This window comes from Nipponia nippon, unplaced genomic scaffold (assembly GCF_047370975.1).
Source record: "Nipponia nippon isolate SJK-2023a ecotype South Korea unplaced genomic scaffold, ASM4737097v1 scaffold_40, whole genome shotgun sequence".
Classification (NCBI taxonomy): domain Eukaryota; kingdom Metazoa; phylum Chordata; class Aves; order Pelecaniformes; family Threskiornithidae; genus Nipponia; species Nipponia nippon.
In genome coordinates, this window is record NW_028262359.1 from 561,618 (window position 1) to 589,078 (window position 27,461).

The window sequence follows — 27,461 nt, forward strand, 5'->3', positions numbered from 1 at the left end:
TAACTCTGGGTGTTTAATGTCCAGACACAGACCAGCTGGAGAGAGGCGAGTAAATCTCACTTAGGAAGAAAGCTGGGAACAAATGGGAACCAGCAGAAGACTGGTAAGGGACATGAGAGAAGCGTTTTACTTTTGTAAAATAGGAATAATTTGTTCTCCATGCCCAGGCTGGTAGGACAGGATATAACATCTCAAGTTGAAGCAAGAAAGATTTGGGGAGTGTGTTAAACCCCCAAAACCCAGCAGAGGGGTAACAGTGAAGTACAGGGAGAAAAGCTGCTTGAAAGAGATGTGGAGCAACCATCACTGAAAGCCTCTTAAAACCAGGTACACACTGGTCAGAAACAACACACCTGCTCTTGCCTCAGGCCAAGCGTGGGACTTGAGCTACAGCATTCTCTCCAGGTTGCTCAGACAACTTTTTGGGCTCATAAATCTTCTTCAGGTCTGAAATCTACTGCTGCTCTTTTAAAGTTAAATAAAAGTTGCAAACAACCACTTAGAGCTTAAGAGAGACTGCTTATCTGATGTTTCCAACTAAACCACCTGGTCTTAATAAAAAAAAGAAAACATTATCTTTACTTACAAATCCTGTTGTGTGTGTATACATACGACATTCATACACACAGACATGCATACAGTACATACAGATAAACCTGTATCTATTAACACAAGAATGTAAGCATACATCCATAAATCTGCTGTTCAAGAATTGACCAAAGCCCACACTGCAGGCACAAAGTGGCTTAAAGACTGTCCATGCCATTGCTAAAGCATTTGAGATCTTGGGAGATACTGTACAATAAGGGATTGAATTGTGTCAGGGACAGTGGCACAGAACACCAGAGGGGACAAACACGCACATAAACACAGAAAATCAGGAGTGAAGAAATGGTGTACCATGAAGGCAGCCACCGGAGAACCAACTGACTACCCTCAAGGTAACACAAGCAGATGCACAGTGGGGATTTACTACAGGAGACATAACACACTCACGCTGGATATTCAGGCACTTTTCCCTTGAAGGCAGGCAGATCACGAACATATTCGTTGTATAGCCATTTCACTTTGAAGTGTAAATTCATATAGTCTGCACTTTTACACAGTCTGTGCTTCTCATGCTCTGTAAGGAAGGAAAAAAAGTAGTTAGGTCTGAATTCACTACTGTAAGTGTATCAGGCTCAGGAGGGTCTTGTAAAGCATGTCCACAGTATGCAATGGTTTTGAGGATGAAGCACCTATAGTCCCACAAAATCTTCACGATGCAGGATTTTGGCAGCAGGCAGGGGTTCTTGGTGGGTGACTGCTGGGGCTTTGGAGTTTATTGCTGTAGCTCCAATTAATACTTCCATTTGTTAAAGACTTTTTGGTTGTCAAAGCAATAAAAATAGAGCAATCTCTTATGGCCTTTCCATTTAACATATGACAGTCCAGATTTCATCTTTGCAGGAAGCAAATCAAGGAGAGCAAATCTGTTCACGCTTGGATATAAACAAAGGCAATACCAACGTGTTACACTACATCCCCTAAGAGAAAGAGTAGAAAGAATCAAGTTCTTTAGAGTTTGACAGTGTGAGCCACAACCAAGTTCAAACAAGCTACAGAGGAGCTGGAGCTTTTCCTGAGACCCAGTTTTTGAGAAACTCATGACAATTCTCTTTCAGAAGACAACTGTTTTCTTATTTGTATTGCCTTCCTGAGCACAGTCCACTGAAGCGACCCGTGGATGTCTACCTGCTACCGAACCTCTTCCTCCTGACGGGTTTCGTTAAGTTTTTCTACCCAGGCTATGTTGAGACAACGCAGTTCCTCCCTGCATAATGCACGTACCTCCACAACACGACCCTTCCCACAGACCTACGCTGCTGAAGCACTTGCCATACTCAGACCTATGTTTCTGCAGAGATCATGTCCCTAGACCACTGCTCCCCTTTCTCTCTCATGAGAAATGTAAGCTCCACGTCTTTGCTCTCGAGGCCCTTCACACCCTACATCCACGCTACCATCTTTCAGCAGCTGACTCCCACCTCTGATCAGCCCACAATCCCTGTTTTTAAACTACTTGTTAAGTTCCCCCAAAAGCATCTCAACGCTTTCTCCCAAGCCAAACAGGCAGCTCCTTCTACTGCACTGCTTTTCTTCAAAATCCTCCTTGAAAAGAATAAAATTAATTCCTTTTTCGTGATGCTAAGAGGACTCAGCAGCTGGCTTTTGTCTGCACTGCGATCCTGAATTATCACCCGACCAACTCTGCACCGCTGCTCCCCTGTGCCGCCTGTCTGTATCCATCTCTTTCTTCTGCCAAGCTTCAACAGCACGAATACACTTTGCGTCAGGCTGCTTTGTTCACTCTAGCACCACAGCAAGCTGGTACCTCATGGCTACAGTGTGAGAGATGAGACTAAAACATACATGATTTTGGCTTAGACTGAGTTTGGGTTTTTTTCCCTAATATTTGACTTCAGACTCATCTTCCTACCTTTTATGTGGTAACCTCATTATTGAAGTAACTTTCCAAGGGCATCACTGCTGACATGTACACAGGATCCAACTATGCTGAAAAGTGGAAGTCTTTCTCTTAACTTTGAATGGCCTTAATCTAGGACTTTTGTACTAGTATCCAGTAACCGGGTAGGTATATGAACATGCGAGCAATTCACGCTACAGATATTCATCAGAAGATAACGTCTTAATGATGTAAAATGGCCCCTGCTTTCTCATCATTTACCTGACAGACAAGCTTATCTTACAGTATCATCATCTATTTCCATGTAAATGTGAATTCTTGCAACTATTTCAAAACATTAAGAAACTTCCACATCTCTCTTGAAGCTTCAACAACATGCACAAGAAGAAAGGCCAAATAAATTATGAATTATCCAACTGAAAACACAAAAACCAAAGAACTTTTCATGCATAATTATTCCATAAGCCTTGTCAGCTCCCAAGCAGTGGAACACTCCAGTGAGTTGTTTGCAAACCTCTGTAACAGTGTAATACAGATTTCCTTCTAATCCACATGTAGCAGATCCACATAGATACACTCTCAAAAAAAAAAAAGAAACCCAACCTTTGTTTTAAAGAAATTAAAATGCCCAGTATCTGAGAGAGATAGTCCACAGGGGTGATGGTTCGATAGACAAATTACTTTACATGTGCTATTTCACATGTACTATGACACATTACTCTCCACAGTGGATTTGCTGGTATCAGAGCCAAGGGAAGTCCATTCATTTTTTACATTAATAAATCTAGCATCATTCTTGAGCATACTCAGTGTCTGAACTGCCAACCTCCCTCAAAAACAACCACAGAAGAAAATGCAAAGCTCTCTCCGCAGATCTAAAACTGGAAACAAACACAGCAATAACCGTGCCCGCTTAGCTCCCTGCGAGAGCGAGGAAATCAATGGACAATTATAACTTCATTAACTTTGATATGCGCTGTCACCCAGGTGCTGTTCCCACATGGGGAAAACGCTGTTCCTGCAGAGGGAAGGTCTGACTTGGAGGTAAAAAGGACTCAAATCAGATTTATCTCCTCAGACTTAAGCAGTGCACTAAAAGCAAGCAATTCAAGCCTTTTTCTGTTTTTTAGGACATTTAAAACACTGCTAAGTTGCAGAAGCAGAAGAAGCAAAGCAGCCACAGAAGCATAAGCCTAAGGACTGCTACTCGGACTGCCTAGCCATCTAAGCAGTAAAGGAGAGGCCTGACACCAAGGGGATAAAACTACAGGAAAGTAAAAGAAAGAAGGAGAGGTCTTACCACCATAAAAGAGAACTTTACGTATGCGAAAGAAAGGTGGGGCTTGTGACAGAGAAAAGACAAAAGTGAACTATAACAGCTCAAACATGCTGGAGGTCAAAGAAAGCCAACAAAGCCCCCAAACCCCCTCATCCCCAACAGCTCGTACCATCTGCCTTCCCCCTCCAGTGGACCCTGCACGGTTTTGATCAGCTGCTTTCTTTGTAAAGGGAAATGTTTAAGAGCACTTGAAGGTGACATGGAAACAGATCAGCCAGAGGTATACTTTGAAAACCAATTTTAGAAAAAGTAAAGCGAAGAGCATGGGAGCCATCAGTCTTAGCACATTTCTGTTCTGCTTTACAACCTGCTGGCTTTTAAAGAGCTTAGCGGCAGCAACAGTGGAAGACTGCACAGATATTTTGCAGCAGCTCCTGTGTTTTATCCCGAAAAGACTGCAGAGTTCTGTAAGTCTCTCACATTTCCTCGGCAGATTTCATCTGCAAACAGTCTCCTCCAGAGAAGAGCTTTTAGGGTCACCAAGGGCGTATTATTAAGGCATTAATAGGGAACTGCTTCCTAGCAGCACACTTTTTAGTGTCACGTCCAGTTCTGTTTTCCAGGCAGAGAACAGGACTTCCACCACATCCTTAATCCGTGGATTTTTTTTTCTTGATCATCAGCCTGCTTTCCATGGTGTAAATTCTAGCAAATAATACTGAATTTCTGCAAAGAAACTCTAATAGGTACTGAGGCTGTTGAGGCGTTAACGCTTTAGACAGCTGGCATCTGTGCGTGCATCTGATCCCCCTCCCCTTATTAGAAGTGAGAATGTGGCAGCATGATTTATTTCAATCCTGCCCGCCAAGTCTACTCAGTCTCTCCTCCTATTAGAGATGCTTCCAATTTGCAACTCTCCTACTGCTGATGCATCCAAAATAAGATGAACCATTACTGTCAAGGATGACATTGATTTTCTATTACTGACTTAACGTCTTCCTAGTAAAGGAAGAGCAGAAGCCCTCTTTGCTTGGAAAGTTTGTGCTTTCTGGGTCACAGAGGTTTCAGAGAGGACAGCAAGAAAACTCCAGTAACCAGTGGGCTTACAAGGAGGTTATCCAGCTTCTGCTCACTGGCCAGCATCCCAGAGGTGGAGCTAACTGTATGACTTGGAAAAAGCATCCTCTATGCTACAGTGACTCCAGGGTAGCATGATCTTGCCAGCCAAGTCTGGGCCACACGACACGTCTATCTGATCTGTTTTACTCTTGGGTTGATGGGGAACAAGGGATACTTCTCAATGCCTTGTCCTGTACTGCCTTGGCCAGGGAGGGAAGGGAAGGGCCAGGTCTGCTGTTCATGGTGCGCTGAGCTGTCACTGCTTTGGGGGAGGGAGAAAACAAAACAAGCTGTGTAGATCCTGGAGCTTCTGCTGTGTCTCAGCAGCTGAGTCTCCTTAGGGGAGAAGAAGGCATAAGATAGGTCTGCAATTGCCCTTGCTTTCCAGCAGCCAAACACACTGCTGCCGTGACTATTGCTACCCGTTGCTGAACATATTTTAAATAGAAAATAGGTGTTTCATTTTTATGACTTGAACATTTTACACATTAGCAATCTAACTCTTCAGAAGGTGCCCAAAGGACACATGCTGCAGCATCCACAGGCTAGCAAGAGTTCTGGTTCTGAAGCCCCTAAACACTGTATTCTAAGTATAAATTAGTATTTATACACTGCCCTACACAGGCTACACATTGCATATGGGGGTAAGCTCCAGCTGGGAGAGGCACCGTTAGCTGCCACCCATGGGGAAAGAGGAGAACAACTCATGTAGCCAGGTACTGCTCTCCAACTCAGAGAAGGCATCTCCCACCTGAGCCTCCCAACTCTCTTCCACTGGAGAGCAATGTGGAAGCATCAGGGTGGAAGGAGGGAGGAGGCAGTTTCACACAGCCAGGCCCGCACTCTTTCTACACCAAAGCCATTGCATGGCCTTTAAGCTAGAAGAAAATTTACTACCACTGCAGAGTAAAAGGGCCAGAGACCCTCAATCATCACCCCGGCCAGGAGGGAAGGAATAGAGCCACACATGAACCAGAGCTCTGACCTCACCAGTTACTCTCCATCAGATGCTATCTACAGCTTGGTGCCTGGAACCCAGCAAAGAGGGTCTCACCCAGAACTGCTCAGGCAAAAAGCAGCTGGAGTGACTAGTCAGAACAGGAGTCTCCTAAGCAGCGCATGACCTCCATTTCTGCAGCAGCAGTATGGTCTTCCACATCTTCTTTGCAGATCTGCTCATCACTGGCATAAAACTACAGGACACTGAAGCTAATATTAGCAACTACATCCGAAGTGCTAAAACTACAGGTAGCAGATGAAAGTCTTTGCCTACTCACAACCATAAACTCTAAGGAGCATGAACTTACCACTTGGTGAGGTGAACGAGCTCATGTTATCCAGAACTTAGGAACAGAACGTAAAGGAAAACACCATGAAGAAAGTTAGGAGCAAGTATTATACTCTGGGTTCATGTGCACGTATCTCCACAAAACAGATTAGCTTTTGTTGCAGAAAGCTCCTGATGCATACAGATCTTGGAGCACACCAGAAAATGTACCCAGGGATTACTCCACAAAATCGCAAAGACAGGAATAAGAAACTCTTGGTGTAGTTAAACTGGTAGAGAAATTAACAACTCAAACTGAGAAACGACAGAGCCAGGAGCTGAGGACAGCAAATCTAATCATCATCCTTCACATCACTTAATCTGTTTCCTTTAATCCCTTTTTTCCCCTCATTTAAAAAAAAAAATGCAGCAAGCTAATCCAATCATCTGTATTTAAAAATACATGTAGTCTGGCCTGTAATTGAATTATTGTGGAGCTTGTTATAAAGGTTATCTTCATAAGTTTCTGGAGAGCAAAGCAGTGAGGAATCACATTTGCCTCAAATAGAATTTTGCACCCTGAGGATTTCTTGAATATGTATTTGGAAGAGACACACACCAGCACAGACTCTATCATTGTTCAATACTCCTGCAGGACTTGCACAGCTAGGGTACAAATACATGTACCATGCAGTTTTTCAGCTTTCGTTCAAAATGCAAACCCTTTCTCGTCCATCATCTGTCTTTATGTCAACTTTTCTCACCAAGAAATACTTTGAAGAGGGATGCTCTTTCAGCAAGTACTTGCTGTGCACTGATGAACTCACGGGTGGAAACATTATGCCAATCCTTGTCTTAAGAAGCTCACAAGCGACCAGAAGGATGTCAGGAAAAGCTAAAGTAAGCCCAGATTCACCAGGGAGGAGAGAATCAAAGGGGACACGGTATGAGATGTAAACAGAGAAAACCTGGGAGTCAAAGTTAACTTGGGCACTGGCAATGAAACAGAGCCATGCAAAACAGGGGGGAGAAAAAAAAAAAAAAAATCAGTGAAAGTCATGTCCCCTTTGACAGTCAGTTGTGGGCTGACCCTGGCTGGATGCCAGGTGCCCACCAAAGCCACTCTATCACTCCCCTCCTCAGTTGGCCAGGGGAGAGAAAATATATTGAAAGGCTCGTGAGTCAAGACAAGGACAGGGAGAGATCACTCAGCAATTACCGTCACAGGCAAAACAGACTCAACTTGGGGAAATTAGTTTAATTTATTACAAATCAAAATCAAAGTAGGGTAATGAGAAATAAAAACTAAATCTTAACACACCTTCCCCCCACCCCTCCCTTCTTCCCAGGTTTAACTTCACTCCTGATTTCTCTACCTCCTTCCACCCAATGGGGTTGGGGTCAGTTCACCCCACGCTGTCTCTGCCGCTCCCTCCTCCTCAGGGGAGGACTCCTCACACTCTGCCCCTGCTCCAGCGCGGGGTCCCTCCCACGGCAGACAGTCCTCCACCAACTGCTCCAGCGTGAGCCCTTCCCAGGGCTGCAGTTCCTCACCAACTGCTCCAGCGGGGTCCCTTCCACGGGGCGCAGTCCTTCAGGAGCAGACTGCTCCAGCGTGGGTCCCCCGCGGGGTCACCAGTCCTGACAGCAAACCTGCTCCAGCCTGGGCTCCTCTCTCCATGGGGCCACAGGTCCTGACAGGGGCCTGCTCCAGCACGGGCTCCCACGGGATCACAGCCTCCTTCGGGCATCCCCCTGCTCCAGCATGGGGTCCTCCAGGGGCTGCAGGTGGATCTCTGCTCCAGCGTGGACCTCCACGGGCTGCAGGGGGACAGCCTGCCTCACCATGGGCTTCCCCAGGGGCTGCAGGGGAATCTCTGCTCCGGCGCCTGGAGCACCTCCTCCCCTCCTTCTGCACTGGCCTTGCTGTCTGCAGGGCTCTGCCTCTCACGTATTCTCACTCCTCTCTTCTGCTACAATTGCTGTTGTGCAGGTTTCCCCCCTCACCTTCTTAACTATGTTATCCCAGAGGCGCTACCACTGTTATTGATGGGCTCGGCCTTGGCCAGCGGTGGGTCTGTCTTGGAGCCGGCTGGCATTGGCTCCATCGGACACAGGGGAAGCCTCTAGCAGCTTCTCACAGAAGCCACTCCTGTAGCCCCCCTGCTACCAAAACCTTGCCACGCAAACCCAATACACAGGCAAATTCACACACACAACCAGTAACCTTTTTGCAACTGTATTTTGGATGCAATGGGGAAAAGGAACCTTGGGAAAGTCAGCAACTAGACCTGGAGAGATCCAGTTCTCACGGCTGCTGGGAAAGGAGGAAGATACAGCACTTACAACATATAGAAGAGCAAACTGCATTATAAATTCCTGAGGGTGAGTGCATAGGGGTAAGTAAGGACAAGATGGAAAGAGGAGCCAAAATGGTTGCAGGATCAGTTTCTAGGGAAAGTGAACATGAAGTTATCACAGTTGCCTTATCTCTATGCATGAGCAAGTAGTGACAGTCACTATAAAAGAGACTCTTCAACACAGTTAGTAGGTCTTAGGCCTTCTTCCCAGCGTCTGTTCTTACATCAACACGGCCTCACAAGACAAAGGCAATGTGGGGTACAAGCGTATACAAAAAGTTCCTAACACAGAAGTGAGAACATTTCATCCAGACCTGCAGCCTGGAGCTGGCAAAGGGCATCCCCCCCCAGCACAGTCTCTACCCCTGTTGTGTTGACAGAGACTAAGAAATAGATGGAGTCAATCTTCTTCACTTACAGAGCAACCCCACAGACTGTTCCCGAAGAACAAAATGCAGGAAACTCTCTTAGCTGGCAGAAGTTTTTTTCTAGCAATCTGAAGTAAGAGCCTAATAGGCTGTCACTCCTGTAAGTGAGTTTAGATCAAACTGGGGGGGGAAATGGATTGAACATAATTTTGTGAGTGACCAAAAGCAGTAACTTGGCTTGGTTTTAGAATCTGAATACAGCTAGCATGCCGTAGGCAGCACTGGCACTTCTCTTTTATCACAATATCACGTTACAGATGATCATAAAGCCTGACCCTGCAAAATACTGGGAAAACAACTGCGACCACAGCTGCAGAGCCAGTGGAGCTGGATGCTCTCTGATGCTCTCTAAGAAGCTGATTACATTGTGCAAATGAGTTTATAGACCTAAAACCAAGTTCACAAACTGTAATCGACCATGAGAAGAGTACTGCAAGTAGCATGCCTAAGTCAGAAACAGTAAAATTTCTCCTTTACTAGGAGTCTGGTGGAATTATGCAAAGACAAATTCAAAATGAACATGTCTGCAGGAGGATTTGTTCGAACAGCATGTTTCTGCCAATGGCTTAGTCTGTCTATGCTGTATCATCCAGAGAACTACAGCCATGGCACAACCCAGTGTTCACCTACTTCTCCAGCCATTTTCTACCATTGTACATTGCAGAAAGAAGCTGCTGCTGATCTAAGCCATTGTATCCTCAGGCCAAAGTGAACTTCTGATTTCAAACGAGCTGGGATGACAATAAACAGCTTGCAACACAGCCTGACACACAGGTCTAGAGCTCACACAGATCTCAGCTGCAATTCTCACCCATAAAGCAGCTGCCCACAAACAAACCACTACAAATCCCTGCTCCAAACAGCCGTGCTACTAATGTGCTTAAGCCCGATTTGCACCAAATGGATGGAGAATAAGAGATCAGCAACTAGTCGGCTGGCAGCAGTGAGGAATTCTCTTACCTTCCATGGCATATTTCATATCCTGGGCAAAAAGACTCCACATCACCTCTGCGCTGATCTTCCCAACCACAAGCTCCTGAGGAAACCTGAGGGGACATTTGGGAAAGGCTTTGGCATATATCAGAGCAAAGGGCTCTTCTTTATTCTGAGCTAAACTACAAGCTGAAAAGCACAACATTACAGATGCTTCCTTCACCCTAGATAAATGACTAGGTGGAAATTGGAAAGCATGGACTGGACTCCGTGGCTTAGATGAAATAACCTGAAAACATCACTGCTGTTGAGACTGGTTTCAACTTAAAAAGCCAGGCCCTGGATGTCTCTCCTAGAATAAATGCATACAATAATTCTGGGAATGTGATCTCAATGCCCTTGCACCTTTTTCCCCTTTCCTGTCTGTATTGCCTTTTTTTTTTTTTTTTTTTCCTAGGATTACTAGGCTGACAGGTGAGCACTAATCAGGTGTCCCTGCCATGTTAAATCAATGATCACTAGGGCATAATCCAGCTCTGTGTATAATACCTTGTCAGGTATCTCCCCCTCTCCTGCCCTGTGGGACTGCTGGAGGAGTATCCACTGCTTACACAGACTGGTTTCAGGTTCCTTTCCAGTGCTGTGCCAACCCCACCCAATGCAGTCTCCCAGTGCGGCACTGAACACCACGGTCCTCAATCACAGCATAAGGTGGTGTCACCATGGCACCACTGTGTGCATTAATGTGCATCTCAGAACTGCTCAACATCAGAAAAAACCAAAAGAACTCTCACCCCATTTTCAGGTGCCTCCCTGAGTTCAGGATTGTAATAATCAGGGTGTTTGTGCTCGAACGCCATCGTAACTGAACCTTTTGAAACTCCTCCATCCCAATCAAAAAGAGTTATTTATATAGACAGAGACAGATAAGACAGAAAGACAGACAGACAAGATAAGTACTTCTATAAATACACAAGTGACAGAAGAGATAGAAAGCAGTTTAACAAATAAAGCAGAGCACACAGAGACTAGCATTAGCCACATAGGACATGGAAGATTCTTACTGATTCAGGACTGGGGTATAAGAATTCTTATCCTCTTCTATGATGGAAACTATCAAAGTGATGAGCTTGGGCCAGAAATCCAGGTTCCTGATGCTGGGGCCCTGTTCCTCAGGAGGAAGGTCCTGATTTTTGTTCTGGGAAGGAAGACATAGGAAAACCAGTGTAAATTTAAAGGGGAAAGAAAAAGCTGACAAACGTAGATCACCATACGAACTCCAAACACTGATCACCTGTGGACCCTTTCTTCTGAAGAGCTTAAAATTATTAGTGTCTGCTGGCAACTTGCATGATCTAATGCAAAACACAGCAACATGCCAAACCATGTTGCTTACCAGTGGCCTCAAACCCAAATAATGCCCATTTTGTCATTTACCATGCCAAGAACAGGTCAGGCTCCAGGACACCTGCCATGACATCATTTGCTCTAAGCTTGTTCCAAATACTTGCTTTTTAGGCACCTGGGTTGATGACTACATCCATGTTGACACACTGTGTGTGCATTACTGCAGAGTGGCCAGTAGAGCTCTCATGGATATGAGTGTCTAGAGGTACCTCCTAAGCCCAGTGCAGGACACTGGGTGCTAGAAAACAAGGTAAAATTTCACTGCTTGAAGTTTATCTATGCTTAAAGACATTTATCTATGCTTTAGACATTGATTAGTCTACATTTGCTCTAACTGGCTTTTCCTCACTCAAAGCTGCATCAAACCTTCCCTTCACAAATAACTGCTCATGAAATAAAACAGCTGAGGCTGGCAAAACGAATCATAATTAGTTAGTGCAAAACAATTATCATCCTCCATTTACTAATTAGTGCTCATTAATTGATTACAAGTTTTGTGCATTCAGAAGATAAGTCACATAATTCTGTTTGCGTGGCATTTTATATCAATTAGTATTCTTGTTACTATCTTAAGAAAATCAGAAACTTGGATTTCTGCCTGCTTATCAGCTACTCACAGGATCTGTCTGGTACTCGCGACTGTACAGCTCATGACAATTGTTGAAAATGTACTCGTAGGTGGAGTTGAGGCAAGCTTTTACACAGTCCTTCACTACCTGGCTGGCTCGGGGTGGACTCTGCAGCTCTTGGACCTGGCAATGAGACAACAAAGAGAGTCAAACAAAGCACTGTTCATAAATCAAATACGGAAAGGACAAGTCACCAGTTTGGGAACTACCCAGGACTTGGTGGATGTGCGTTCAGCCACTTGTGCTATTAGTGACCTGAAACCATGAATGGGTCACTCTCCCCAAGCATAAAAAAGCCGCGACAACACTTATGTCCCTGTAGGATCATTTGCAGCACAGAAGAGATTTTGAAGTGCCAAGGAAGGTTCTTCAGAATGAATAAATCATGTGGCTTGATATGTGTATAATCTGAGACAAGCATACACAATTTCTGCTGAATTAATACGATTTTGCTGTGAAGCCAGACAGCAATCATTTAAAATATTGGAAGAACATGCAACTGACTAGTGGAGCACATTACATCTTATCTGGAAAGTCTTGCTGAAGACCAAATGCTCACACGCCTTTAAATACAATAACTTTCTTTAAGGCATCTTTCTTCACAAGCTTTACTGAATTTTAAAGCACACCAGAATCCTTAGGGACATGCCGACCAATATGCCTTCTCCGCTTGCAACAACAGCTCTTTTCATTATTTCACTGTTAGGCTACTTTAGAAAAACACTGCAGGGTTACTTTAAACTAAACAGATATGCGAGCATTGACCTGCGAATAAAACTATAACCTGAGACAATTTTGATATTGTCACTAACTCTCAAGTTTTCAATACAGACATATTGTCTGAAAGAACAGTTTCAAAATAAAGTTCTAAAACATCATTTACCCTGGGGCTTAAGAGTAAAATTTTAAGCACTTCCTGAAATAGCTCAAATTAAAGACTTGCTTTGGTTTTGATACAAAGATTACTAAGTGACATGTGCTAGCCTACAACAGTATTTTTTAAAAAGTTTAGGAACAAAAATCAGGAATTAAAAATAATCTCATTACACATTGCTAGAACAATAAACTTAACTACAAAACCAGCACATTAGCATTCATAACAACTCTCTGGGATTTCTACTGAGAGATACTATCCCATTTCAGTATCTTACCCTCCAAGAAATAAATTTTAAAATATTTACTAGATAAAAGATGGTGAAGAGATGGTAGTGACTGATAAATGTTGCAGGCAGTTTTATAGGAAAAGCTTCTTAATGCTATTAACAAAAGTAAATTATCTTCCTAAAACCAGACAATTTTCTTTTTTCCTCCCTTTTTTTTTTTAATTATGTTGTGCCATATTTATGACTGAAGAACCCCAGGGCAAAAACAACCTTCATCTTCATGATGCAAAATACAGTGAAGTAAAGATAAAATGTGAATGTTTATTACATGGTCAGCAGATGATCTCCATTTTCTCTAAGTGTCTAAAGCACAACAACATGAAACAAATGGTTTGAAAATGGGAAACCAGCTCCTGTGGCAAAAACTGCAGAGGCCCCATTCCCAGCCCCACCCATAACACTACCTTCATCCTGAAAAAAGTGATGCTGGTCAGCAAATCCACTGTAGACTTCAGGTCCTGCAGCCGTTCGCGGCTGCTGGCTGGGAAGTTATTCTGTTGACAAAAACGGGAAATCCTGTTGGAAAGCACAGTCGGATCCACACAAGGCTTCAAGCATGTGCTAAATAAGGAAAGTGTCTTGGAAACATTTCCTGCTCGAGAAGCCTGTACCAGTCAAAACAATGCTCAATAAATAAGGCCTTTTTGCTGCAGGAGCTTATCTGTTTGCTTAATTAAATAGCTTCTCATATGAACGTAAAGTTTGTGGATCAGCAGCAGCAGATCTCTCCTTGGCTGCAGAAGGAGCAGGCAGGGAGTAACAGCCTTGCCACTGGCAGCCCTGACCTCTTGCTTGAGGTTGCTTTATGGGCCCTTTCCTTTCTGCACTCACCACTTGGTTTTTGGCTTCTCGTCTGAGACACCAAGAGGTGTGGTATATTAGCAACCTCTCCAGAGAAATAAACTGGACTGAGAAGGGAAGATGAGTGCTGATCCCTGTAAAAAGTCATTGTAACCACTCAGTCCCACGTAACATCCAATTTGCGAAGATAAGCATGTATCCTTCAGCGCCTCCTTTGCTCTAATGCATTTATTTTACATACTCTGCCCACCACCCCGCTGTCCATAGCCATAGAATCATAGAATCATAGAATCGTTAATGTTGGAAAAGACCCTTAAGATCATAGAGTCCAACCATTAACCTGTCACTGCCAAGTCCATCACTATACCATGTCCTCGAGCACCACGTCTACCTGTCCTTTAAATACCTCCAGGGATGGAGACTCAACCACTTCCCTGGGCAGCCTGTTCCAGTGCTTGACCACCCTTTTGGTGAAGAAGTTTTTCCTAATATCTAACCTAAACCTCCCCTGGCGCAGCTTGAGGCCATTTCCTCTCTTCCTATCAACGAGAGCTATCCCATAGCTTCCTCTTCCAGTCTCTGGGTTCCACTGAAATTAGAAATCTCATTGTCCCTTCCAACTATGATACACATGTGCACGTGTGTGCATGTGTATATGTATATGCATGTAAATGCATACACTGAATGCAGGAAGTGTTGCTTCTTGCAAGAGACTGTTCCCTTTCTGACCTCAGGCAGTGTGCCCTTTCCTACATTCCCTCTCTTTCCTTCCGATGTCCTTTAACAGTGTTCATGTTCCTCAGCATGTTCTTACCTTCAAGCTAATATGATTGGCTTTGCTGCAAGTAAAACAGCAAAGGCAGCCTTCACTTGGGTAGTCTCTTCATATTTGCACATTCAAAATTATCAGAGACAAGGTAAAAAGGGCAGAGGGGAACAAGTTTTCATTTATTACTGAAGACTTGCAGAAAAATATGCTGTCTCTTGACAGCAATCGAGTATTGCTGCAGTTCAGCTAACCACTGCAAGCAATTTAATGCTCTTTACAGTCATTCATAGATGTTCATTCCTAGAAAACTCCCCTTTTAAAGTTAAGTTGTCCACACAGGGACTCTCTGGCACTCAGGGTATTTACCAAAATCATCAGACTTCCATGGGTCAAGACTTAAACACAAACCATCGGATGAATGCTGGGGACTGAATGTGTGTCCTTAATTAGGAATAATAATCAGGAAAAGATAACATTATCTATATTGAAATTCAACCTCCTCTATGCTTACGTCAGCTACCGACGAACCAACAAAAAGAACAACTGACATGCATACAGAGTTACCGCACTTGCTCACAAAACACTTTTCAAAATAATTACTTAGAGGGTGGCTTGGAGCTACTCTTGAGAGGGCTCCATCTCTCCCCTCGCCTGCCACCCTGCCCTGGAAGGAACACACACTGCCTTGACACTTTCTTTTTCACAAATCCACACTGCTGGTTATTCATTGTTCTAAGTGCTTACAAATAGCTTGATTAAATTAGGGGAAGGGGGAGGCTTAATCTGAGAAATTTAAGTTGTAAATTGCCATCTCCTGTCTGGAAAGCTGGAAGCTAACACCTTTTTCTTCCAGAAATTAACCTGCCCTTCAGGGGTCTTAAAACAATTACTAAGAGCTCCCAAATTGCTTCAGCCATTTCTCTAAACAGACTGCCAATTAGATAATATCTAAATTATTTAAACTACACAGATCTTTCCTGGTCCTTTACATAAGATCTTACTTGTTTGTCCAAGGTATAGTTGCATTAGCCACCGGAAAGCAGCTTTTATTGAAGACCAAGCAAACACAAAAGGCATCACCACTACAGACTCCTATTGCCATGTGTTGATAATTTTCCCTCTGTTACTCAGTGGATCAGTGCTCTCTTTAGACTTTCTCTTACTAGTAATGTAGTCTTAGAATAGCTCTTTACACAACATTCGTTTTATCTTCTTTTTCACCTTGCCCCTTGTCCTTCTTGTTTGTCTTCCAAATGCACTTCTCCTCTTAGTCCACTCCTGTTTCCCTCCTCTGTATGTTTTACTGTCTTTCAGATAAATGCACTAACCAGAAGAGGATCTACTTTTAAATAAATAAACAAAATTACAGCTCACATTTTGCCACCATTTTTAAAATTTTCAATGAATTAATCACTAATTAAAATAATATACCAAGGAATGTTAAAAAAAAAAAAAGCCAAGTCACATGATAAGAGTATGTTGACTCTGGAGAAGCAAAGAAAGAAACTAGAGGGTTTAAGAAGCCTGATGCACTGATGCCAACATTTGAAACTCATCTCTTCCCAACACGCTGAAGAAATGTAAGAGAAACCCAAATGGTGCATTTCCCCTCTGCCCACCAGAATGCTTGAAAGGATTCCGTTTATTCCCACTCACCCTGTACATTGAGAGATCAATCCGAAGTGAATTATGAAGCTGGTCCAGAAGCTTCACAAATCGTTCTTTCTGTGGAGCAGAAACCAATAAATATCACATATCATCACTGTCCAATTCATGTTCAGAGTAAGCAGCAGGGTATCAGGGAATTAGTGTCAGATCTCAGGAGAGCGGGAGGAAGCAATATGGATGTATGGTATTGTGCGAACAGTATTTTCTTTCGATTCTTGGATTTACTCTTATACTGTAATTACTTCTGAAGTCTGTGTAACATTACAATTGTCAGAAAAATACTGCGTTATCACTCTGAAGTATAGGCAGAACAAAAAACCCTCCGATTTCTAGTCTGCAATTTGCACCAAACTTGTATTTAAGAGAAAATATTTATTCAGAGATGAATAAAGGAACAGGCAGAAAAAGGTCTATTTCAGAGCAATGACACAGCTCCAAGATTTTATCTATTAGTTCAGTGATAAGTATTACAGGCTTCCCATGACTAGCTTCTCAAGGTCAGGTCTCTCCACTGGATTCTGGTTTGGCATTGTGAAGACCTCCTCATTCAATCTATAAATTTTCAGTCTGACGGGAAGCATGACCTTTTCCAAATACTTCTCCAGCACGCTCAACTCCACCATGTTATACAAAAAACATTTTAACCATTAGGGTGTGGACTTCCCTCCCCCCCCCCCCCCTTAAAGCAGTTGCTGTTTTTAAAAACAAAGTTCTGAAACAATCAGATCGCACGGTATATTTCATCAACAGCATCACCACACAGAGTTTAATATTATTTGCTCATTTCCATACCATCTGTGCTCCAGTGTAATTTGAACGCAAAGAATACACATCACAATGCATTACACTGATTAATATCTAAAATGTGTGAGGACAACAACAATAAAACCACTCTCTTTGTCTAGACTAGAAGAGCTCTACAGCTTCCAACTCCGCACAGATTTAATGTTCCTTAAACAGAACAAGTTATTTATTGAAAGGCAGAAGCACCATAGGCAAATGACAGAAGTCCAATTGTAACATCACCAAACGTGCAAACTTACCCCAAAATTGGAGGCTGCAAAGCGGTCTGAAGCAGACACATTTGTGGAGGCAGTGGTGTGCGCATAATAAGCATTGATATTGGCAAGTAAGGTGCTCATCACAGCTGGCACGCCTGGGCACATGTATTTAGACGAGAGACATGCAAAATGCCTGCAAAAGGACACTTCTGTAAGTCATTCTGTTTCTTTTGCGTGGCACAACTTGACTCTATCCCTTTAATATCCCCCTTAATCTGGCTGGCACCATGAACAGATGAAAGTTATGTTTTCTTCCTTTCTGTAAATCTCCGGCATCTCAGAGCTTTTTCAGAAAGATGGCATCTAGACAACAGCTATGCTTGAAACAAGATAAATCTTCACTTCACTACAGTCCTTTCCAGATTATAAAATAGCTGCTCAACTATTTGTTGCCAACAGCTTGTGACTTAGGTAATACCCTGGGTCCTGATGCCAATTCCTAGAACAAAGCCCAGCACAAGGAAATCTGTATAATTTGCTGTCACTTGAGGCAGCCACAGGTTCTGAGGTGACATGAGGCAGCAGCAATTGCAAAACCTTCAAGCACGCTAGTATTTCTGTGCTGCACTGATATGCGATTCCTTAGGGCTAACCCTTCCAGCCTGCAGGAAGTGTGCACGCTCGTTTGCATTCTCCCATTTAACTGCTCTCATTAAAGTGTAAGGAACCCTCCTGCAGGAAATCTCAAAATTATGCCAGAAGCATCCGGCCTGTGAAATGATTAAACAATCAAAAAAAATCTGTTAGACATAAGGGGAAAAAAACCCAGAGCTTAAGAGGTCTTATATTATAAGACATGGCAAGTAAAGTTCATTGCAACAGACAGTAGAGTTGGGCCATTTTTAAGCAGGAATCCTCACTGAGCTCCCAGCCTAATTTGGGAACTATTTTCTAAATGTAGCTTTCTCCTTAAGGGACTCATCACAGACATTAGCTTCTGTGCTAGTTAACCTATGAATGATTATAACCAAAAAAGCTCCAGTGAGAGAATTTCACAGGAATTCACAAGTCAGTATTTCAGGCAAACATGATACTGATGCCTCAACGTTAAGTTGCTTGCTGCATGATACCTATGTACCAATTGGTCATTTAGGCACTTGGTAGATAATAACAGGCACATAAAATGGCTTTTTTTAGCTTGAAGAAGAGAAGGCGTGAGGAGTGGGGATGTAATCAATGTCTTGAATACTTAGCAGAGAGGGGAGGGTTAGTGAGAAGATTGAGTCAGGCCAAAATCCTTTTAGAGGGAAGACTAAAAGATAAACAACAATATGCAGCAGTTACAGCATAGGAAATTCAAAGTAGGATTTTCCAATTTGGATATCAACCAGGAATTTCTTTCCCAGAGTAATACAGTCTGAGGACAGGAGCCCAGATAGGTGGTGGGTTTCCATCCTTCGAAATTTTCAACAAACTGAAAGAGGCCCTGAGCAGTCTGGTCCAACTTCCAAGTTAGCCCTGCTCTAAGCAGAGACTAGACCTCTGGAGGTACCTTCCAATTCTTTTCCACTTTGGCTTAAATCAATATGCAGAGAAGGTGCTTGCAAGGTGACAAAAGTATAGATCGCAACTCATCCAAGGACCCAGACTCCAAAACTTTCAGCTTCTAATGTGAAAAAGTTCACTTTTGCCTGCTATATTTAATACTACATTTGAAATAAGAAATGAGCTAAGCATAGCACTCCTAGTCTTTAAGAGGAAGAATGGCTAATCCGAAATCCAAGTAAAGTATAGTGACAAGGAAAACGCTCTTTGAAGATCAAGAACTGCATTAGCCTAGCTCCAAAGAGGACAAATCTGTGGCTCCATTACTCAGACTTCCTATAAATGCCTTCAGCAGAACCTGGGAAATGAGTGACTTCAAAGGATTGTATCAATTGCCACAACAGACATGTAGGGCAAACACTTTCACAAAACCTCATCCCTTCTCATATCACCAGCAGTCTTCAGTGGGATCCTTGGGCAAAATCTTTTAAACAGAAGAGTGCTCGAATAGAGACTTTAGAGTCTTAAAACAGGAATGGCTCAGCTATCAATAATAAGATATGGTCATTTACACTACTGAAGTTGGTGTAATTCCTTAGAATTAGTTTTAAAAGTGCTCGCACGAACTGTTCAGATAGATACTTAATTCCAGCACTTTGTCAGACATTAACTTCTGGACTTTGAGAAAACCAGTGATTCAGAGACAGGCAGTCTCTTTCCGCTCACAGTAAGCCCCATAAGGAGAAGCTGTCACTGCCAAGTCTTCCATTACCAACACATTTAATCTTCTAAATATTAAGTCACATCAATTAGTTACACAGATTATCTGCACTAAAGACCACACGAAACGCATCTTACGTCATGGCCTGGTAGATTGATTCAATGCCATAACGCATCGCAAATTCATCCACGATCTCTTGAGCTGTCTCATCAAAATACACCTTCCAGGCATCATCTCCTTTGGCATCAGGGATCTTCACCACCCCATTCCCTTGCACATCTGTGAGATGGTGAAAGAGGTTCTGAAATACAAAACAGGAATGAAATTATATGTGAGGCTGCTAAAGCCTCCAAGTGAGTTACATGAAGAGCTCGGAACTGCTGACAAGAAGGCACTAACACAAATTTCTTTGCTCTCCTCCCTCTTTCTTTCCCCCTACCCACTACGTATTTTTCTGCTTTTACCTTCTTTTCTTCTTGAGTGCTCCTAGCTGAATTTTTTGCATGCATACCTACAACTTTACCCAGCAGACATTGTGAATGATGCAGAGGAGTGCTTCAATGCAGTGAAACCACAGACTAATTAGTTTTCTTAAACCTACACATTTTTGTCCTCAGAATGAAATGCCTTAACATGGACAAGCTATTTAAACCAGCTGATGTAACAGCTCTGTATCAGCTTTGTAATTATTATTGCACAGCAGAACAGCCCAAACAGATTTTTTTTTTTCTGAAATGGACATCCTTAAGATCACCCCAACAACTAGACACTGGCATTATTATTCAACATAACCTCTCACTTTATCTAACACTGCAGAGGCTTTCAGCTATCATGGCTGTGCAGAAATTGCACATTCAGTTCACTGGCTTTCTCAGTAATCCCTAAATTCATGTCACTTACACATTCATCAGCCTTTCAGACAGCTGGCTCCCTGTAGTAAGGGATGCAAACGTCTAATGATCTCATTAGGAGCTCGAGGAGTCTGCTTTACACTACTGTTTTTCCTGATTATTCTAGCTGTAAATCATCTTCATTTTATGATACACAAATGAAAGAAGGTGATACTTAAAAAGAGACGTATTTGCAAAAAAGAAGGGCAGCAAGTGATCTTGCATGTTCAGAAGGAAAAAAATGAAATAGCTTACCAAACCGAAGACATCACTGAATTAAAAAACAATTAATATGTATTGAAGGACACAACACAGCCTACTAAAAGAAGCCTACTGATGTTTTTCTAAGCTTTGGATCTGTCTGTTCCCTGGTAAGGCCAGAAGACACCACAGGGCTCATCTAGTCCAGCATCTGGATAAATATGTTGTTCCTGTAGCTGACATTCCTCTCTGTGATACATCTGTCCTTCTTTTCTAATCTGAATTTGCTTAAACCTCACTGGACCTCATGATATTCTTATATGTCAGGTGAAAGGGGCTCTGACTACTCTTCATTATTCAGACACTTAGAGACTGATCCAGGGGAGTCAGGTTGTGCCAGGGGAGGTTTAGATCGGATATTAGGAAAAATTTCTTCACCAAAAGGGTCATTAAACATTGGAACAGGCCGCCCAGGGAAATGGCTGAATTCCCATCCCTGGAGGTATTTAAAAGGTGGGTAGATGTGGTGCTTAGGGACATGGTTTAGTGGTGGACTTGGCAGTGCTAGGTTAACGGTTGGACTTGATGATCTTAAAGGTCTTTTCCAACCTACATGATTCTATGACCCTGCCTTCTCTTTGATAGATAGACTGCGCACCATGCATGTCTCTGAGACAGGGTTTTTCCTTTAGTCTTTCTCACAAGTCATCTTTGAATTTCTCCCAACTTCTGCAGCACTGCCTGCCCAGCTTAGTCCACCCTGAGACAGGTCAGTACCCAGAAACCGCAGCTTATCTTCTATTGCCCAATAGAAGATTTGTTCATAGCTATACACCAGTTCAGCAGCACAGAAGAATTTATAACACCGATATCTGCATCACTCAACAGCCAGAGTCAAAGTCCTCCCCGGATCAGAATTTACTCATAAAGTATTTTAGTATGCCTTCTCTAAAAAAAGACATAGGTACAGCACATGCTGAAAACATTGCTCAAGGAAATTCAGAGGTTTCTCAACGTTAAACCCACAGGGGGCTCTGAGTTGGACCAATGCGTGATCTCTGCCTGACAGAAGCACAGCTGTGACAGTGGGACAGACTGAGCCAGCCAGCCCTCAGTGCAGGGGAGACAGCCTAAAGCCTTCTTTGCCTTCCTGACAAATGCGGGTCTGATGATTCAGAGTGCTTCCAGGCCTGCACAGCAGGGAAAAGAAAGCTCATCTAGGGCAAGGAGGAACATTTCAAGGAAACAAAGGTCAGAAAATTGCTTCTTCAAGATACAGAAGGGACATGGTGATGACTGAGCTGAACCCACTTCTTACCTCATGAAGGCAAGTGTACTGAATATGATATGGAGCCACCTTCTCCTCGCCTTTGATCTCCACGCTGATTTGCAGGCGAATAGCCCCAGATACTGCAGACTTATCCGTTCGCTTCTCTAGAAGGAAAAATCATCAGCAATTACATGCATTTTTCATGTTCGGAGCACAGCCATCTTGGGGTAAAAACACTGGAAAAGAAAGTGCTGGAAGCTCAGGCTGAGCTTGTGATCAGTCACCATGGAGAAAACCTCTGACTTTTTTCTTTCAAAACTTCAAAAGACTGACTGTAAGTCAGTCCTTCTGACAGCAAATGTGCTACAGGGTCCCTGGCCTTGGATTCAGTCAGCTGAACTAGAACCACCAAGGACAGATCCCTTTTCTGAGAACAGGGCTGACTGACGTGGAATTCACATTGGTCCACAGTACTGAGCTCCTGGGAATTGCTGGTTGTCCCTATCAAGACTTTGGACCTCCCAGGATTATTACTATGCCTGTCAGCTCAGCACCATCTGGTTACGTGTCAGTACTTTCTACAATGTTCTATTTTGGCCACTCGGAAAGGTCTCAACACTTCCCAGCCCAGTGCAGTGCACTTGCAGGTCTCAGAGACTGGTAAAATGTTTGTGTCGGCATAAAAAAGGGCACAGGAGAGGAAATGTCTCCAGCACAGGTGGAATCCAACCCTGCTCCAAGCATTTACCTGTTGTACTTTCCAATGCCTGACAGAGAAAACCCATCACCCCTCTGACATGTTATACTCCTCCTCTTCATTTTAAATGGGATCAAAGCCTTGCAGCTGCTCCACAGCACCATCATAGGCCCCTTGAAATTATGGGTTTCTTTTTTGGTTTGGTTTTTTGTTTTTTGTTCTTTTTTTTTTTAATTGCAAACTGCCCAGATGCACCCAAGTGTTTTTGAACATTCCCAAACTAACATGTGACACATTTTCAATCCCAAAGCCCTGCTCACCAAGGTTGTACCACACATCCATTTCTCCACTCAGAGTACGGACTTCGATGATTGTTTGCCCCAGGAAATCATCCGACTCGCGTTTCAGTCTCTGCTTGACGCGAGACTTGATGTCATCATCTTCATCCCATACTCGCACCTTGATCCGGTCAGAAGAATTATGGCACTCACTGCAAACAAGACAAACATAATGTTGAAGAGCGCATAATGTAGCCAACATTTATATGCTACATGCTTCACATTCCTCTTGACCCACTTGTCCAACAGTAGAGGGATGCATAAACAAAATGTGAACAAATACCTATTTATTTAAAAGTGAAGCATCTGACAGGAACTACACAACTTTTTGGTGCACTCTCAACATTCCTGTGACATGGTAGATACTGCACTTCAGATGCCTGCTGAAGGGCTGCCCTCCCTGACTGCAACCACCAACTTGAGACTTGCTAAGTGGCTGTGGCTCTCCTGCTCATCCTCACTCTTAGCAGCAGCTCCCTCAACTTGGGAATTCTCTTCACTGTTGTTGCTTTTGCTGTAAAGTCCACAAAAGCCTCATGATAGCTAGGCTGGTAAACTCAGGCTACACATGCCAAAAATGTCGATGAGCATCTCACTGGTTTCTGATAGCTCTCCCCATCAATGACCTTCTGTTCAGCTCCAGGCGTTAAAGGCTACTTCTGCTTATGCACGTGCAGTATCTAGGATAGCACGGTCAAGACCTATGGCAAACACCCTTTATGCTGTTTTCTAATAAAAGACAAATAGCTCAGGTAGAGATAGCTCTCTTATTTCAAGATAGTCACAAAGCAGTAGCATATTAATGTACCTTACACTCATGATGATACAAACATGTAATATATTACAATCATGATGATACAAACGCTGCCTGTCCGTGGGAGGAAGGATTGGGATACAGCAGTTATAAAGTTGGTATTTAATTACTAGAATTGATTCTGTCTATTATTCACAGCTCAGCTTTGTGCCCTGGGCAGATCAGTAAAGACATTTCCATTACAAAAAGCAGTTTACTGTTTGCTGAATCGGGGCCCTCCAGCTTAATGCAAAGTAAGAATTTGCAGCCTCCCCCTCTTTTTAGGTGTTCAGATACCTTTTGTAGATAGAAACAGGCTCCTGGATGTCAGAAGTGGGTAGAAGAACCTTATTATACGAGCTCTGCTCATTTAAAGGGCATGCAATACAATAAAGCAATTTGAATGCTCATATGAGACCATGACAAGGGTGATTACTCACCATAACCACTACAAATGTCTGCCCTCAAGGAAATAAAACCTATGAAAACAGGCAACTTCTGCTGAAGGCCTGTTTTCCAGCCTTTTTAACTTTAACATGCTGCATCAGTTGCTAAGCAACAGGGAGAAGGAAGAAATGGGTCAGAACAGATCTGCTAAGCCCAGTCAATAAGATGTGGCAGTGACTGGTATTTGCATTATCCCTACCAACAAATCATTTGGGCTCCTACTGCCACTATTGTGCTTCAGGACGGCTTAACAGATGTCCACATGCAGCTCCTACCAATTTTTCCAGCACAGAGGAATTATATGGAGAAAGTTAGAGGCAATTCCAGGCAGTTCTGTTCACGGGCAGAGAACATCATTGCTCCCTGCCTTTGCTGTGCAATGAAAGCTGTATTTAGAGTTCAGAAGAAAGAAGGTTCAATGTTTCTCTCCTGCCTTTATTCTCCCCTTCCTCCTCCACTACTTCAAGGTATGTCTTCCTTTAACAAAATGATGCAGCAAGCGTTCACAAGCAGGGAACGCTTGGACTGCTGCTCTTTGTAGCTCTCACATTGAGCCAAGTGCATTGCCATATCTACCAGCAGCACAGCATAAGCATGTAAAAGAAATCCTCTGTTCCTGACACAGTGCACTAATGTACATCCTGGCAGTACTGTAGGGGCTCAGTGTTCAGAAGTGCACGGGTGCCTAAAAACACAGATTGGCACACAGTGCCATTTACAAGGCGCCAGCAAGTTAGCTCCAGACTTTTTCAGACCTCATCTTCTGGCATGCCAGTTCTTTGTTAGGACCGCTTTGACCTTGTTTCTTTGCTATCAATGGTCAGAAACTGCTCTTTCCTTTAGGAAATCATCCACTCTTTAGACCTAAATCTACCTTAGGCAGTACCACATGCATCATCCCACACTCCTGCAGTGGCTGGCTATCATCCTTCACTTGGCTACAGCAGCATAACTCACTGCTAACTGCTACAGGAAACTTTACAGTAGCATTTACTGAGCTACTGAAGTTTCTATTTTACCACACCTTCCTCTGTTGTTTTTAAGAGACTGCTCAATTCGTATCCCTTATGCTGCTCCCATGCCAGAGAGGGAGCCTTATCACTCGCTCACAGCAGCTGAAAGCCTTGGGCTGGTGGCTTACCCATAAAACGTCACCATCTAAGCCTGCAGGAACCACAGTCCTTGCTTTCAGAGAAGCAAGGCAGCTGTGTCAACACCAGTTCACCTTCCAGAGAGCACCCCAAAACAGGCGCACGAATACAGGGGGACTTGGGCTTGTTAACTGATAACAGGCTTTCTAACTAATGAGAAATAGCTTCCAATTTGGGACAGCATCACGACTCCGTAAGACAGTGGCTAACAAGCTCTGCTGCTAGAAACTTTTCCCTTCATTAATACAGGAGCTGGTACATTTCTAAAGGTGCCTGCCCCGCTTCGTGCTACATTTTTACGAAGCTTGATTTCACTGTGTGCACATGCATCCAGTCTCCCACAGCTGAGCTCCCACAGCCTTCCCAAGAAGACAGAGACAGAAGAAACACTCTGTGGCCCCATTGCAAGGAAGAAACTACTGAAGGCTTTCAGGCCCATTTTGGAGGGTGAGAGACTGGGAACCAGGTTCCCTTTGTACGTGGCTCAGAAATTGTCTTTCTTTTATATCCATATTGTCCTGATGTTTGCAGTGGTGCCACTTTTATGAAGAACTTACTTGTACACTTCAAGCTACCAAATCAAGTAACATTTTTAGGAAACAGGACACGAAATCTTTAAGAAAAATTAAATTCAAATAAATTGTGATTTTTTTTTTTCTCCATGAATTTTTTCTGCCTGAAGCCAGTGGTTGCAGGCGCAGTGGAAGCAGCTGACCCTGGTTCTGCTGACTTGCTCTGTATCCCGCTCTCTGTCTCCATCTCTTCTGCCACGTTCCCCTTTGGCCTTACCCCACCCCAAACCACCAGTTCCCCACACACCTCCCCTGCTCTGCCAATACTCTGGCCTCTTCCCGTGCTCAGCTAGCAGCTAGGCTGAGGGGAAGCACGCAAGCACACGAAGCTGTAGTCAATTCTGATCCACACACACAGCGGCATGCCCACACACACGCTAACGGGTATATTGGTGGCTAAACAGAACAGGCAACTGCTGAATTTACATTACAGTGCCTCCCACAATGAAGTCAGTAATTTGTATCCTTCTAATCCAGCTCCAGCTTCAGCAAAAAAATTGTAAAAAGTGATTCTTAGTTCCGAGACCTCTGCCTATCTGTAAAGGTTGGTCCAAATTGGCTCAGATGATGCCAAGGGTCTGGGACAGAGTATTGCATGTGCCTCGTCTCCTCCAAAAAGTGAAGAGAAAGAAAAAAGTGTCTAAAAATGAGCAGAATGTCACTTTTGAGCCAGTGATTTGTATTTTGAAGCAAAAAACCCAATGACTTTTGCGCTGAATTTGCTAATGATTTGCTGCTCTTCTAATGACATTTGCAGGACTGTTACTTAACTTCCACAGGAACGCTAGAGCCAAAGTCATAAGCCTTGTTAAGTTGTGGCAACCTGAAAGGTTGCAGAACTCCTGCCATAAGAGATACAAAGGTATACCTATCAAATCGTGTGTCCAGCAGTTCACAAAATGATCTCTACCCACAGTAAAGATCATAAGTTTAAAGCATGGAGACGGCCAAATTGAAAACCTATAACCTTCCAACACCATTAGCTCATGTTGCTGAACCTACACTCATGAAGACAAACAGAGTCTGGCAAATACCCATACGGGTGAAGGTCTACTTGCATCACATCTGCATGAACGTTTCTTCCTAATTAATTTCTCATATCAAGAAAGGTGTTATCAACATGTTAACCCTGCAGGACACACCAAGCCTTCAGTTTCCTTCCAATTATGCTGCAGTGAGACCTAGACTGTGCATCTCTAAAATGCACCGTGTAGACTAGAGAGGTGGGATCCAACACAACCCTGTCACTCAATATGCCCATGTTACATAAAGATGTTTCCTTAAATTATGTTGTTTTCTTGTATTTTCTGCCTGAAGAACAGGAAAGCCCAGAGGTCCTAAATGCAGCCTGCTCCACTGCGCTTGGCAGCTCGCAGAGCAGAAGACAGCCCCTGCCTTGCAGAGCTGACAAGCTAACAAAGACAAAAAACAACAAGTAGGTGTAGCAACAATGAACAATGGAAGTGAGGGAGCAGAGGGAGCAATAATATTTTGCAGGTTTAAAAGCCAGTCAGTCAAGCCCCGAATTAAGTAGTTTGTTGTGTT

General features: G+C 43.4%; 1 protein-coding gene across 7 annotated transcripts in view; it reads right to left on the reverse strand.

Moving 5' to 3' along the window:
• Nucleotides 1-27,461, reverse strand: part of UNC13B (unc-13 homolog B) — a 224,037-nt gene that overhangs the window by 41,793 nt on the left and 154,783 nt on the right. For all 7 annotated transcript variants that reach the window (XM_087777597.1, XM_087777596.1, XM_087777595.1 and 4 more), the window contains 10 exons: nt 22,936-23,105; nt 21,967-22,082; nt 19,695-19,858; nt 17,334-17,484; nt 16,279-16,347; nt 13,457-13,546; nt 11,878-12,012; nt 10,918-11,051; nt 9,881-9,966; nt 997-1,123 (listed from right to left, as the gene is read on the reverse strand). In XM_087777597.1, the coding sequence (XP_087633723.1) occupies nt 997-1,123; nt 9,881-9,966; nt 10,918-11,051; nt 11,878-12,012; nt 13,457-13,546; nt 16,279-16,347; nt 17,334-17,484; nt 19,695-19,858; nt 21,967-22,082; nt 22,936-23,105 (1,242 nt within the window). The remainder of the gene's footprint in view (nt 1-996; nt 1,124-9,880; nt 9,967-10,917; nt 11,052-11,877; nt 12,013-13,456; nt 13,547-16,278; nt 16,348-17,333; nt 17,485-19,694; nt 19,859-21,966; nt 22,083-22,935; nt 23,106-27,461) is intronic.